Source organism: Rattus norvegicus, chromosome 1 (genome assembly GCF_036323735.1).
Source record: "Rattus norvegicus strain BN/NHsdMcwi chromosome 1, GRCr8, whole genome shotgun sequence".
NCBI classification, from domain to species: domain Eukaryota; kingdom Metazoa; phylum Chordata; class Mammalia; order Rodentia; family Muridae; genus Rattus; species Rattus norvegicus.
In genome coordinates this window covers 99,817,202-99,832,601 of record NC_086019.1, presented here as the reverse complement: position 1 = coordinate 99,832,601, position 15,400 = coordinate 99,817,202, and the positions used below count along the sequence as shown (strand labels likewise).

The 15,400-nt window shown below is 37.9% G+C and overlaps 1 protein-coding gene across 4 annotated transcripts in view; it reads left to right on the top strand.

Moving 5' to 3' along the window:
* The window catches only part of Uri1 (URI1, prefoldin-like chaperone), a 62,631-nt gene that overhangs the window by 13,186 nt on the left and 34,045 nt on the right, over positions 1–15,400 (top strand). For 3 of the 4 annotated variants that reach the window (XM_063261707.1, XM_039111759.2, NM_001107507.1), the window contains one exon: positions 13,043–13,077. The exons of the other annotated variant lie outside the window; for it this stretch is intronic. In XM_063261707.1, the coding sequence (XP_063117777.1) occupies positions 13,043–13,077 (35 nt within the window). The remainder of the gene's footprint in view (positions 1–13,042; positions 13,078–15,400) is intronic. 4 annotated transcript variants of the gene reach the window in all.

The window sequence follows — 15,400 nt, the reverse complement described above, 5'->3', positions numbered from 1 at the left end:
ACCAACTGAGCCATCTTCTCAGCCCTACTCTAAGTAAGTTTTAGTACACAAGACTTACTTTCATGTAGAGATATTTAAGACACATACCAGTTTAGAAGAAAAGGTAGTCTAGGTGTCTGAATGATACTACAGGATGAAGTCTACTTGAGTGACTGGGTTGGTCTTCCCTTCTCTGCTTAGGCCTGTGCTATTTACTTGATCGTTTCCCCTTCCTCATTCAGGATAGTTAACTCTACTCCAACACCCACTATCTCTAGATCTATAGTTCTTCCTGCATTGCCAGGGTCATTTCTAGTACTTAGTGATACAAGATAAAATCCTTGGCGACTCCCAGCATTCAAATCTATTTCCTGTGTCTTTAGGGTTTTTGACTAGTCTTGGTGTCAAAGAGCTTAAAAAACTTTTTTTTTGGAGCTGGGGAAAAACTTTTTTTTTAAAAGTAGAATTTAGAGATCTTTATTCTGACAGTTTTATTTCTTATGGATTGTTCTGCCATCTAAACCATTTAAACTTTAGTGATACTTACTGTCTTATGGTTGTTACCATTGTTTTCCAAACCTTTCGACTTCTGCACATAAACATAGCTGCTTCACGCTACCTTCCTTCTCCAGCAATCTCTAGGATCCTTTAGGATTCACGTATTCTAGGTCTGCCATACATTTGGGATCATGGCATTTGTACTAATAAGTCTTTGACATATTTTATTTGTCACCTTTGCCAGGTTTGTTTCAGGAAGAACTTATCCTATTATATTGAGTAATGTTCCATTGTACGTCTGTGGGCCATTTGGTTTGCCTTTTGTCTGATGGTTCTTCTGCTTTTGGCTGTTAGGAAAAATGCTATTCTGAACTGTGTAAGCATCTGAGTCTCTGTTTTCAGTTCCTTAGCATATGCACCAGGAATAGAGTGGTTGAATCCTACAGTAACAGGAACTGCTGCACTGTTTTCCATAGGAGCTGCACCGTCGTATTCCCACCAGCAGTATATGAAAATGCCAGTCTCTGCACGCCCTTGGCTTTTCAGTGATAGCTGTCTTAATAAGCTTGAAGAGGAATCTAAGTGTGCTTATGATTGCTGTTTCTCTAATGTCTAAGGATGTTGCCTAACTCTTCACATGCCTGTTGGCCATTTGTGTGTCCTCTGGGAAAATTTCTATTCAGATCTTTCCCCCATGTTTTAATTGGTCTGTCATTTTGTTGTTGAGTTACAAGAATTCTCTATATATGGATATTAAGCTCTAATACAGTATTTCCTTTAAACTTTTTATTTACTATTCTATGCATGTGTGCTGTGGTATGTGCATGGAGGTCAGAGTATATCTTTTTGATGTCTTTTCTCTGTGGATTCCAGGTATTGAACTTGGGTAGCCATGTTTGGTTATCAAGCACACTTTTACCCATTGAGCCTCCTTGAAAACCTAAATGCGGGCTTTTCTCTGTGGTTTCTTTAGCTCTTCCATAATTAACTCTTTTGAGGTGAACATTTTGAATTGTGTTAAATTTATTAATATTTTCTTCTTAATTTGGTTTTATGACTATCTAAAACATTTACATGGCTCAAAATCACAACTATGTAAGAAATTTATTTCCATTCCTGTTCCTGTCTGCCATTAAAGATACCAATTTTTAATTTATTTCTGGTTTACCTCACTGTATTTTGTCCTTTAACCTAAACAAGTGTATATGCCCTTTCATCTCTACCCTGCTTACTTACAAAGGTAGCATAGTCTATTTTGCCTCTTGTTTATCTTTTTTTAAATTATTTATTTTTATTTTATGTGCATTGGTGTTTTGGCTGCATATTTCTTTAATGAGGGTTTCAGATCACCTGGAACAGGAGTTACAGACAATTTTGAGCTGCCATGTGGGTGCTGAGAGTTGAACCTGGGTCCTCTGGAATAGTAGCCACTGCTCTTAACCACTGAGCCATCTCTATACCCTCTCTTTTGTTTATCTTAAATGAAATACCTGGTAATTTTCTAATTTCTAGAGATAATTTAGCCTATTTTGTAGTTGTCTAATATTCCACTGTATAGGGTAATCAGCATTTTCATTACTAAACTTTTTAATTTTCATGTTATTAATGTGTACTGCTATGCAGCATCGTAAAGTAACAGGTCCACCGTCCTGTTTCCTCCTGCATGTAACGTGCTTTCATCGCACTCTTCTTGTGCACTTCCATCCCTTCCTCCTCCCCTATGGTCTCCCTTGTGCTTTTGTGTCTTCCCTTGACCCCAGTCTGTAGTCTCCATTGGAAAAATAAACAAAACAAAACCATGTAGGATTTATCTGAATCTGGCCTATTTTGCCTAACACAATGATACCATGCGTTTACTTGCAGACATGATTTTTTTCTTTCTTTCTTAGTGCTGAATAGTGGGTTTTTTGTTTATTTGTTTTTTCGAGACAGAGTCTCAACCCAGGCTGATCGTGAACTGCCTGTGCACCTAAGGATGACTTTCAGTCTCTGGTCTTCCTCTTCACTTCCAGAGTGCTACGATTGTAGGTTGTGCCAGCATGCTTGATTTCATAGTGTCTTGGGCATTAACTTCAAGGCTTTGTGCATGACAGGCAAGCGCTTACCCAACTGAGCTATATCTTTACTCCCCAATAGTATTTTATGTATCATTTTCTTTATTTAGACATCTGTAGATAATCAGACTGAGTCCATGTCTTTGCTGTTGTGGTATGGCTAGAGCAGCAGTACAGGCTACGCTCATAATCTTTTGTATGCTGCCTTTGATTCTTTTGGCTACATTTCCAGAAGTGGTATAGCTGTACCATGATGGGTGTGTGTGTGTGTGTGTTTCTCAATGCTTATTACTATAGTGATTGCATAATCTACATTCTCAATGAGCAAATATTGTGTTCTCCCCTCCCCTCTAGTTTTTTTGAGACATGGTTTCTTTGCATATCTCTAGTTGTCCTGGAACTCATTCTGTAGACCAGACTTACCTCACAGATTTACCTGTCTCCTGCCTTCCTAGTGCTGGGATTAAAGATGTGCATCACCACCTCTGGGTGAAAACATTTGTTTCTTTAAAAAAAATTATCTGTATGTGTGCCTGCATGAGTTTATGTGTGCCACATACATGCAAGTTTATATGTACCACATACACGCAGTTGCCCTTGCCAGAAGAAGGTGTTGGATCCTCTGGAACTGGAGTTAGGCAGTTGTGAGCCACCCAGTGTGGGTGCTGGGGAACTGAACTGAGATTTCTGGGAGAGCAGCAAGTATTCTTACCTGCAGAGCCACCTCTCAGCCCCTATTTATAGTAATTCAAGTCTTTGGAAGAATTTGTTAATGGAATGGTCTGGGCCAACTATAGTTTCTAAGAGATTACAGATTTAAAAACAAAGACAAATTTGTTATTAAAGAACTAATCAAGTTTTCCATTTCTTGTGTCAATTTAGGAAAGCGATTTTATATATATATATACATACATATATATGTATATATATGTGTGTGTATGCATATAAAATATATTCACATTTATATAATTATATATATAATATATATAATTTAAGACCAGTAGTTTGAAAACAGTTTTTTAAAAATGCTGTTATTGATAATTTGCTTTGTCTTCCTAGCTAGGAGTTTATGTGGCAATGAAATTGTCTCAAGGATCAACTTTTGGCTTGGTTGATTTTTCTCTTTTGTAAATATGATTTTTTTCTTCATTGATCCTGCTTTGTTTTTTTTTCCCCCTTTAAGTTTTTTCCCCTTGTTTTAAAAGATTACTAACATTCATTTTTTTCTTATGTATTTTGCATTTTGAGTTTTTCTTATCATTGCTGTACTAGGTACCTTACATATATTTTAGGTTGTTTTTATAGTCAGTTAAAACTAATTAATTAATTAATAATCAATGTATACTGTAGCTGTCTTCAGACACACCAGAAGAGGGCACTATATCAAATTACAGATGGTTGTGAGCCACCATGTGGTTGCTAGGAATTGAACTCAGGACTTCTGGAAGAGCAGTCAGTGCTCTTAACCACTGAGCCATCTCTCCAGCCCCAAAACTGTTTTTTAATATCTGTTGTGAGGTGTTTATTGACCTGTGAGTTATTTAGACATATATTCTTTAACTTAAAAATATTGAGTATTTTCTGTTGCGTATACCCATGTTAAATTTTACTGTAATCAAAGAACATGTAATTGGAAAATGGACATTTGATTCTTGCTTTATGACTGATATTTATTAGTAAATATTTCATTTTTTCTTTTTTTGCAAATAAATTTAATCTTTAGTTCTTGAGTTCAACATTTCTTCTGCTAGCTCCATTTGGTTGAATGTGTTGTTCAAGTACTTTATGGCCATCCTTTTTTAGTACTCGGGCTGCCAAGAGATCTGTATTAGATTTCAGTATGGGTATAAGGCTGTGATGTTCACTATGTACAGCTTAAGATAACTTCTGGTCAGTTGACTTCTTTACCATTTTGGATTTTTATTTTTATCATCTTTGAAGATATTCTTGTCCTCAAGTCACCTTTACTAGATATTAGTATGCATTTTATGATCTGTCATTTTTAACTTTAGTATTTATGTTTGAAGTATGTTTCTTATAAATATCATGTAGTTGTGGTTTTAATTTTCAGTTGAACCTTCTTTTAGAGCAGTTATGTCTAAATACTATAGAAATTTATCACTTTTCTATTTGATTTTACTTTATATTTTAAAATTTGTTGTAAAAAAGACATAACCCTGTCTTTAAGACTTTTTTTTATCTTGCAAAGCTAGACTGTGGTATTAAACAAAAGCTCTGTTTTCTATCCTACCTATCAATCAACAAACACCTTCTGCTTTTTCTCTGAATTTGACTAATCCAGGTAGCTCATGTAAGCAGTCATATAGTTTTGCCCTGTTTTTACTGGCTTGTTTGACTTAGTGTAATATGTTCAAAGCATTCATGTTGTAACATCTATCATATTCCCCTGTTTATTGTGTGTGTGTGATATATGTGTGTGCACTATGCTTGTGTGTGCACTTCTATGCATCTATGTGTTTTATGAATATGGCTTTGCATATGCCATGGTGTGGAGGTCAGGACAACTTCAAATGTCAGCCCTTGCCATCTGCTTGTTTGAGACAGTGTCTGTCTGTTATGGGCTGCTGCATACATTATCTATCTGGCCATTGGGTTTCTAGGGATTCTCCTGTCTGCCATGTTTCTCGTAAGAACCTAGGATTGCATGTGTGTGTGTGTGTGTGTGTGTGTGTGTGTGTGTGTGTGTGTGTGTGTATTTTATGTGGATTCTAGGCATTCAAGTTCAGGTTCTCATGATTATATGGCAAGTGCTTTTATCCATTGAACCATCATTCCAGTCCTGTCTGGATTCTAAAACAGGATCTGGGGAGGCAGTCCCCCAATCTCCAGGCATGTTTGTCTGTATGTCTTAGAATAGCTTAGGACTCATGCTCCTGCCTCAGCATATCACTGCCACCCAGGTCTAGAATTACTCCTTTTTAAGGGCAATATTTTATTGTATTCAACAGTGTATTAAAATTGTTTTATACAGTATTTATCTGTAAGTGGACACACTGCCTTCATTTTCAAGTTATGAATAATGCTGCTGTAGATATATATATGTGTGCAAACTTTTGTGCTGTTTGCTTTGACTGCTTTGGGTGTAGTCAGGTTAAAATCTGGATCAATTTGTAAGTACTTTTTAGTGTTTGAGGAACTGCTGCATGACTTTCCACACTTTTACCTTCCCAGCAGCAGTTCCCAGTGCTTCCAGCTTCTCTGTGTACAAATAATACTTGTTATTTTCCGTTTAAATGATGGGCAGCCTGATGTGTGTTAGATGCTACCTCGCTGTCCTTCTGTTTTACCTACTTTCTTATTGTTTCTCTGCCGATTCCCCCCTTTCTGTCCATCTCTGGATTAATCAAACATAACATTATTGTTACTTCTGCCTATTAACATCTTTATGATGGGATATTGAACTACATGTGTACTACACTGTGTGTACCTTAATACTCAGTGTGTTACGAATTTAGACTAGGCTTGTATCATCCAGGTTCAGCATGCATTCATTCTTTTTCTTTCTTTCCTCCTCCTCCTCCTCAGTGATTGATGAGATTTGGGTTTACTATATATATATACTTCTGGCTTGCCTAGAACTCAGAGATATCCACCTGCTTCTGCCTTCTTAGTGCTGGTATTAAAGGTGCAAGGCTTCCTCGGCTCCCACCCACATCTTGATTATTGCTTCAGGCCATTTTGTAAGGCTGTATTTAGTTGTTGTACATGGCTAGTACTCATCTTGACACCCACCCCTGTGACCTGCGCTGTCCCAGCTGCTCTGCAGTTCTCTCTGCATGTGTGCTGCTGAAGAAAGCCTGTCTATTTCTTTAATGAAGAATGAAAATCTGGTGTGGGATTCTCGGTCATCTGTTGAAAATCTTTGTTTTTCTCTCATGGTGGAGGCTGCGTTTGCTGTGGATATACTAATGATTCCTCAGTTATTTGTTTCAGGACTTTAAGGTTTTACTCCGTTGTCTCAGTGTGTGGCATTCTGTGCTGACGTTAGCTCTGTAACTTTGGTTGCTTCTTTGAGGACTGCGTGCCATCTTTCTGCCTCTCACCTCCAGTTACACCTAAACTGCTACCTGCATCTGTGCCCAGATGGTAAGAATACGGACTTATGCTGTGCTCAGTGTCGTCTAGCCTTGGTTGTGGTAATTTTAGAAACCTCAGTTGTGTGGTTTTTTTCTTCTTTTTGACTGCCTGTCTCTATCCCTTCCTCCCTTCTTTTTCTGTCTGGTGAATGGATTTTTAGGGCTTTGCACTTGCTTGGCAGGTGTTCTGCCACTGAGCTAGAGTCACAGCCAGAGCATTTTTATTTGAAAAATCTCTTTTTTAAAAAGAGGTTTCCAGTGAAAATTGTCTGTCTTTTCATATCTTTTCTTGTATCCTCTGATACATGTGCATTGTAATTTTAATGGCCTAGTTTATTGACACCAGTGTCCAGATTGTATAACCTTTTTGTTTTGTTTCTTTTCTTTTTACCTGTGTTTGGTCATGTGCTTCTGTTTTGTGGCATTGTAGTCTTTTGGGGTTAAATGCAGGGATAGTAGATGTGTTTGAAGAAGGTGTCTTCTGGGAGAGGCCTCACTTGCCTTTAGATAGGCAGGGTGTGTGCTGGCCAAGGTTAGCCTACTGCTGGCAGGTGCTGAATGGAGTAAGGGCCAAGTGCCTCCTTTAGTGAGCTCTGCTATTTTTGGTTCTTTCTGGACTTTGTCTGAGAGCACTGCTTGTTTACAGTTTTTGGAAGCTTCTGGACTCTTTAGTTTTTGTTTTATTCCAACCTCTTCCCAAAGTTTTGGTCTAGCTTTTTGGCCTTTTTAGCTTTAGGATTTGACAGGTGTCTTTGATAGAAGCTAGCCATATACTTATACACTCTCGTTTTGTTTTCTTCTTTGTCAGACACTCCTACCTGCTTCTTTCCTCCGCTGTGGTTGTCTGCTTAGGGCCTGCAGCGATGCTCAGACTAGGTACAGAATTGCCTGAGAAACTACAGCTTTGGAGATCAGCTCTCTTTTCCTAGTTCCTTTTAAATTCCTAGTCTTTTTTCTGTTACTTTGACAACTCTTGGCTGCCTTTAAAAGTCGGATTCCTTTTTTTCTTTTTAAACTTACCTGGTTTTTCCAGTTTTCAGTGATTTTTGAACTTGTATAGCTAACTTAATTTTTGTACAGTTCGATTGACAATGGTGTATCTTTTAAGTGCAGAATGGAATTTCAGATTTAGTTTTGTTTTTTTGTATTACTAGTGAGCTACCCTCCACCTTTGTTTTAACTATTTGTATTCACTGTTTAATGAATTGTTTTGAATGTCACAGCCATGTTATCCTAATCCATGTGACAAGTTTCACCACAGTGTCTTTCTTAAGTCAATTGTAAGCCACAGAAATGCTTGAAAGGAATTTCTACAAGAATTGACTTGGTGTGTGTGTGTGTGTGTGTGTGTGTGTGTGTGTGTGTGTTAGTTTTGCTTGCTTGCATGTTTATTTTGTTTCCAGCTGTCTCAGGTGGCTCCTATCTTGGAGCTCCTCATCTCTTCTGAGTACCTTGGTCCTTATATCCAAAATGGATCAGTTGGGTTGGGTAGCAGCAGGCATGGGCCTTCTCCACTCTGGGGGCTGTAGCTGCTCAAAAGGAGTTCTGTAAGGTCTCTTCTTAGTGGAAACAGAGTAGTGTTCCCAGAGATATGCAAGTGGACAGTAAATGATCAGTGCTCCTAGTCAAACAGGTCTGCAAGCTGTCCAGGCAGCCCTCCGATCCAGAAATATAGCTTAACCCTCTGTAGTCATAAAGCCTGTAAAGTACTGAGAACAAAGTTACTTGTGAAATGACCACACATTGACATAATGGGCCACCCAGTAATCAGGTTTCATTGCAAATATTATATTTATAGGGGTATTCCATAACAGGGTATATGTACTGAGTGCTAAAATGTATCAAATTCTTTTCTGTTTTGGAGACAGGGTCTTATGTATGAAAGATTAGTTATAGCTGAAGATGACCCTGAATTTTTGATTTTGTTCTTCCCAGTGCTGGGATTATAGGTGTGTGTCCTCATTGTTGGGCTGGGGATTGCATCTTGGGCCCCATTCATGCGCGGCAACTGTTTTTAACAAGTTAGATCTGTATACCCTAAAACACATCAGACTCTTAAGTTGGAATAAAATCTATTTCTGAAGCTTTTGGCTTTTTGTTTTTGAGACAAAATTTCCCTGTGTAGCCCTGGCTGTCCTGGAACTCGCTCCATAGTCCAGGCTGGTCTCAAACTCAGAAATCCTGCCTCTGCCTCCAGAGTGCTGGGAGGCCACCACTACAAGGAGAGCCATACTTCTTTTTTTTTTTTTTTTTTTTTGTTCTTTTTTTTCCGGAGCTGGGGACCGAACCCAGGGCCTTGCGCTTCCTAGGCAAGCGCTCTACCACCGAGCTAAATCCCCAGCCCCCATACTTCTTTTAAAAGAACTGTTGCACCACACAGCCTCTGTGGATGTGACCTCTCCCCCCTGGAGCTCTCAGCTAGTAGTTGTTTCCTATAAACCTGATTTAAATAACCCTAGGAACACAGGCCTTTATTCTTAGAAATGCTTAGATTGTACATGTAACATTCTCGAGTTTCCCATAGAAGGTGTGTGTTAGGGAACACGAGTAAAGAACTGAGCGAGTGAGGCAGACATCAGAGAGAAAGGAGAGGGAGAACTCTTCATGCCTGGGTTAGAGAACTGTGCAAAAATTGGGGTTAACCTTTACTCCCTTTTTCTTTATCTGAGCTAAAAATAGCATTGAACTGTTTAAGTGCTGTGGTGTAACTGATTTAGAGAGTTGTGGTAGCTTCACTTCGGGTACATGTCTAAAGTGGAGTTGGCTTTTTTAAAATGATTTTTATTTCATCTACATTTTCTTTTTTGGTTTATATTTATGTATGTTTGAGGGCATTACAGACTGGAATTACAGACAGTTGTGAACTGTCTTGTCAGTGCTGGAATTAGAACCCAGGTTTTCTGGAGGAGCAGCTGAGACATCTCCAGTGCAGCGGTAACTTTGAGCAGCCTGTTTGGAAGGTTCGTCTTGAAGCTTGCAGTCCAGGAGGAGAAGCTGACCTGATGAATTTAAACAAACTGCTCTTGAGACAGTAACCCGAGTAGGAAGACTGTGGGGTCACGGGTAGCATAAACAGTTTTAGAAGTGAAGCAAAGCCTTCCTGAGAGAAGGATCAGAGGTTAGCAGTGCAGATAAGTTTGTAGGTGCACTCTATCAGTCCAACTTTGTCTGGCTACTTTTCTGCGCTTGGAGATTGACTGGGTCGATGCCCTCTTGTGGTCCATTATCAAAATAAATAGCACAAACGCAAATAAGCACAGGAGCGCTCACCCACTGCATGTTAAACCTTCATTCTTTACAGACTAACATTTAAAAAGTAGTTTCTGAGGAAAGCCATTTTTTTTTTTTGGCACAGTCTCATGACCTTACAATTCATCACGCATAATTTTTGACCTTTTTATGACAGAATGTGTGAGTACAATGCTGAGGAGGACGCAGAGAAGTGGCAGTAGTGACTGCAGGTGCAATAGCCCTTCTTGCCACCATTACACTGTGCCAGGTTGGAGGCAGGCTTGTCCAAGGGATGGTGCGCTTAGAGTCAGGTAGTTGTAGCTTAAAGCTGATTCATGTGGTCACTTCCAGGATGAGTTACTTCATCTCAGAGAGCAGGCTTCCTTTCCTCAGAAAGAGGTCATTGGAGTGTTTGAGTGGACTCTCATATGACATCTTGTTATAAATCTTAGTTCTGTACCTAAGTGTACAGATTGGGTTGTTAATGATAATTTGTTTAAACTGGTGGGTCAGGTCAGCCTCCCTTTTCTTTACTGTGGCATTATTGCTGTATTATTGTGTAAACATTTATAAATGTGTAGTTCTTAAAGAATTTCCTAGGTTAATTATTTTAGTACTGTTCTACCAAGTAACTTTTTATAAAAATATTACAGTGACTTTTTAGGTATAAGTTTGCACACTTTAATACTTAACAAAACAAGACAAAGCTGGCATCAGTTCTTTCATAGGGACCTTACTCTTGTGGAGGTCAACAAAATGATGAAAATACCTTTTATTGTTTGCTTGTTTTTGGAGACTCGCCTACATAATCAAGTCCCTGTCTTATTCTTATTCATTCACTATTATAAGAAATTAGCGTGAGTTCCCTGGCAGAAGAAATTAAGTTGGTGTTACCTTTACAGAAAAGTCAGTTTTTAAAACTCAGCTAGGTATATTCAGCTTTGAATATGGATTTTCTCTTGTTTAGATTTTTTTTCCCTTGGTAGTTAAATTAAAAACATCTCAAAATATAACATTTTATCTCTCTCTCTCTCTCTCTCTCTCTCTCTCACACACACACACACACACACACACACACACACACACACACACACACATACTATGTCCATATATGTGCATATACATATTTTAAAAAGATGCTTACAGATATTTAAACTTGGCCATAAGAGACTCACTACCCAGTTATCCATGCATTTCCACATCTGCCTCCTTTGAAAAATTTCCTGATTGCCAGGCTCCTACTTCTGTTTGTGCAGTGTGTCTGGTGTTCTAAATGTGGAATCCAGAAAGACTGTACACGTAAAGCAGTATTTTGGTAGTGAGAATGTCGTGTGTACATTATGAAATGGAGTTTTGTTGCTGGTCTTTCTTTGGATATGTGCCTAGGGAGACTATTTCAGGAAAGAAAGGGGTGGGGAGGGGGGAAGCGTGACCAGAGCCAGGCAGAGGAGCTGTGTGGGTGATGGCAAGAACACATGCCATGCTACCAGTGGCTTGTTTTTAAACATAAAAAGCATGTGTGCCAAATTTACATATTTACTAATTAAAAAGGCTTCCTGGAAACATTAAGTAGACTATCTTCCATAACCTTTAACACCATCACTAATGGATATAGCCTAGAAAATTTCATCGAAGGTCCTTTAAATAATGTAAATGATTATGAATATGTAACTAGTTAATATGCAGCTACGAAAGGATTATCATGTAGAGGTTAATGAACACTCTGCTCTTACGGGTTGTAGAGCTTTTTTTCCCTTGTGCTTTTGGCTCTCTTCATGCTTGGAAATGCTTGTGCTAAGACTGGGAACACCCTGACTGTTTTGGGGTCTCATCTTAATGGGGTTCTTAAAAAGAAACTTCTTAAAAATTTTTTGCAAGGATTTGTTTTTTTTTTAATTTACATTTAATTTTGTTTGTCTTTTGTAATTACTGCCAGATCAGAAACAGTGATATGGACTGATGTGGTTTAGTGGACTCTTCCAGATGTTAAGTCAGTTACATATTGCCACTGTTATTAAGTGTTGCTGTGTGCTTGATACTGTAGATCTTCATTTGGGAGGGACTTTGTGCTGAATTATGTGCAGTATCGCCTGTTATCTGATTACAGCATGTATTTTGATTCAGGATTGCTGCCTTAGTATTTAAAATGTCTAAAAGGGAGGGCATTTATTTCAGGAACTAAATGTTATGATAGAGGAATTTAGAGACAACCCTTAAAGAAATTGTGATTTTTTTTTTTTTTTTTTGAGTGAGACATTTTGTACATACAAGGGGATTGGCTCTGAGAGCCTGAAGCTGAAGCTGCTGCTGTCTTCCCATGTGGCCTCTGCATTCTACCTTTTGTGCTTTAGTTTCTCTAAAGTGGTACTTTAGTATGTGAAAGTTTTTTAAAAAATAGGTGATTTAGCAATTTGTGAAAGTAATGTTAACTTAAAAATTTATACCTAATTTTGTTATTTTTCTAATCATAAGTTTCCTGTGCAAATATGACAGTTTTGTTTTTAGAATTTGAGAATCTACTGAAATATATTAAAGGAAAACAAGTAACTTTTATGTTTAATTCCATTCTTGCAGTACTATAAACAGCTTAGACTGGGTGTCAAGTGTATATAATTTTATTGTAATTTACTGGTGGGGGAAATGAGCTGTTCAGAACATCCCGTTATCCCAAGTATTTCTTCTTAAAAACATAGTAGAAAAATAAGTTCATTTTTAATACATCAGAATAAAAATCACAGGTGAAAACATTTGGAGATAAGCTGACAAAATAAAATATTTTCACTACTGTCATTTTTTTTCCCTGCTGAACCGTGGATGTTACATTGGTTTCTTGTTATTTATAATATTTGTGTATTCTAGAAAATATGTAACATTGAAAATGGTCTGTAGATTGTACAAAATGCTAGTTATCTTATATCATATGTCACCTATGAAGCAGGTTTTGTACCAAAGTCTGAATTGGAAAGCTGTAATTTGTTCTGCAGTTATCAGCCTGCGTTAGAGGGCTGTGATAAAGTGCACTGCTTAAAAACCAACATCCTCATCTCTGTACCTCTTGACAAATAAAAATGTACACAGAGATGTTAGTGAATCTGTTAAGACACTGTTGTAGCTTTCTGGCTGATTTTCTATCTCTGTACCTAGCCCTGTGTTTTCATGAGTAGTTGTCTGTTTTCATGACAGGTGGTCACTAACTGCCAAGAGAAAATCCAGCATTGGTGAGTGAAAGACGCTTTATTATAATTCTGAAATATAGAGGAAGTCACTTGTATTTAAGTATGGGTATGTGCATGTGTGTGTTTGTGTGCATGTGTCTGTGTACACGTATGTGTGGGGGAGAGAGCTGGAGAGCAGCAATTGACATTTGGTGATCTCCATTTTGAATGCCTTTTGATACTAATTTACATTGTCTTTACTCTTCTCTGAGTAACATATTTATCAATTCTCTAAAATTTTGCCACCTTTTAATTAAAAAAATTGAATAATAATATTCTCATTTTGAAGTGGAAACTGAGACTTTAAAAACAACTCTGAGGGTATTTCTTAATGTTTGTAGTAGAAAATAATTGGAATCAATTGTTTAAAAAATAATGTTGGAAATAGGGCACAGATAGATTTTTTTCCAAGTTTGAAAAAGCTAATCAATCTGCATTTTAGAGCCTGCTTTATGGCCTGCCCCCCTTTTTTTAAAAAGAGAAAGAAAGCATGTCTGTTTTGATGTGCTAATCTATAGTTAATAGGACAATGCCTGGTAAATAATGTGCTTTCTCTTCTATCGCTTCTGAGGAAAACGCTCAATTTAATGGTGAATAAAATCTTATATTAGGAGTTGTCATGAGGTATGGCTGTTGATCTTACAGATATCAAATTACAGTCTATCCATGCTGTGTTTACGAAGATTTTACTGAGAGAACAACAGGAGCTGTCCTGATTATTGTCTGCAGGGTTATTGCAAAATCGTCATAACTGCCCCTTTAGTGGGGAGATTAAACCTTCGGTTATACACCATCAAGCATATAATATTTTAAATTTATTTTAAAAGGCATTTTCTTCATGCCTGAGAGATCTCCAAGGAAATAATTTATAGTTAGTGTATATCAAATGTTTTTGGTTTAAATGCACATAGGCTGCAAGCAATGGATAAGAGTGAAGATCAGTGCAATCTGTACCCATCATCTTATTCAATTTGGACTATTGGCTTGCAGAAACCAATCTAAAACTAATAATACTCTCTTTATAAATAAAAATCCAGGACTTCATTAATTTTCAATAAATGCAGCATTGTAATTGCATCCACTGGTGGTGTAGGTCTGTCAGCATTTCCATAATGGACCGTTCACTTTGCACTATGTATTCAATTCAGCTTAAAACGTGAAGTGTGTGCAAGACCTTGGCCAGAAAAGGCTTTTCTTTTGTAGATTTGGCCAAAGTGACTTATTTATGAGTAACCCTTAGAGGCAATTTCATTCTGTGGACATGTGTGTCTTGTTTTTGGTGACAGGTTTAGGAAATAAGAGGATGAATTCACTCTGAACAGACTCCAGCATACATGAACCTGCGACTTGCTTCTAGGTGGCTTAGTGAAATCCTTCCTCTGGCGGAGAGAGTTCTTGAGGATAACAAACATGTTTTTGTCTTTCTATCCACACAGTCTTTTCTCCATGTTTGGCACAGAATAGCACTTAATGTTGAATAGGTGAAATTGAAATCTGTGGTTGTTTTATCTACAGTGTTTTATTTATAAACAGCACCACCATGTACAGGCTGAGAGTAGTGACAGGCAGAATCCTGATGGCAGAGCAGTCTCAGACCCTCAGTCTCAATTCCAGTGTGCTAAAAGGCTTCCAACTGTAGAAGGCTGCATATTTGCCTGTAGAGTAATTTCAGGTTTATTGTACCTTGTCTATATGTTAAAGATAACAATTCTTTTTCCCTTATTAAATCTCTTTCTGCTCTGAATTCCTTCTGACAGGATTTAGGAGACAGTATTTTGTTTGCTTTTAAAGAGAATCTGTACATATAGTATCATGTTTTAAAGAGAATCTGTACATGTAGTGTCATGTTGTTGCAAGAATCTAAGTGACCAGTCAATTCTGAATTCATGTTTATGTTTAGAAATTGAAACAAAAGTGTTCACTTTCTTAAAAACGTCAGACAGTAGGGATCTGGAGGTTTAGCATTGTGCTATCTTTACATCTCACACCTTCTGACAGAAGACATTCCTGCGTGGACAAGTCTGAGCTGATATTTACAACCTAAAGGCCCAGCCACAGGAGGGCTCCTAGTAAGACTAAAAGAGAGATCAAGGCAGTTTGTGTACCATTTGCTGGCATGTTGGAATAAATGAAGAGGAGCTCAGAAACGAGCCATTCTTTTTTTTTTTTTTGGTTCTGTTTTTCGGAGCTGGGGACCGAACCCAGGACCTTGCGCTTCCTAGGCAAGCGCTCTACCACTGAGCCAAATCCCCAACCGAAACGAGCCATTCTTAAGCACGCCTTAGATACAGTTTTAAAAAGCATGTTGCTTTTAAGTTTTTGACTC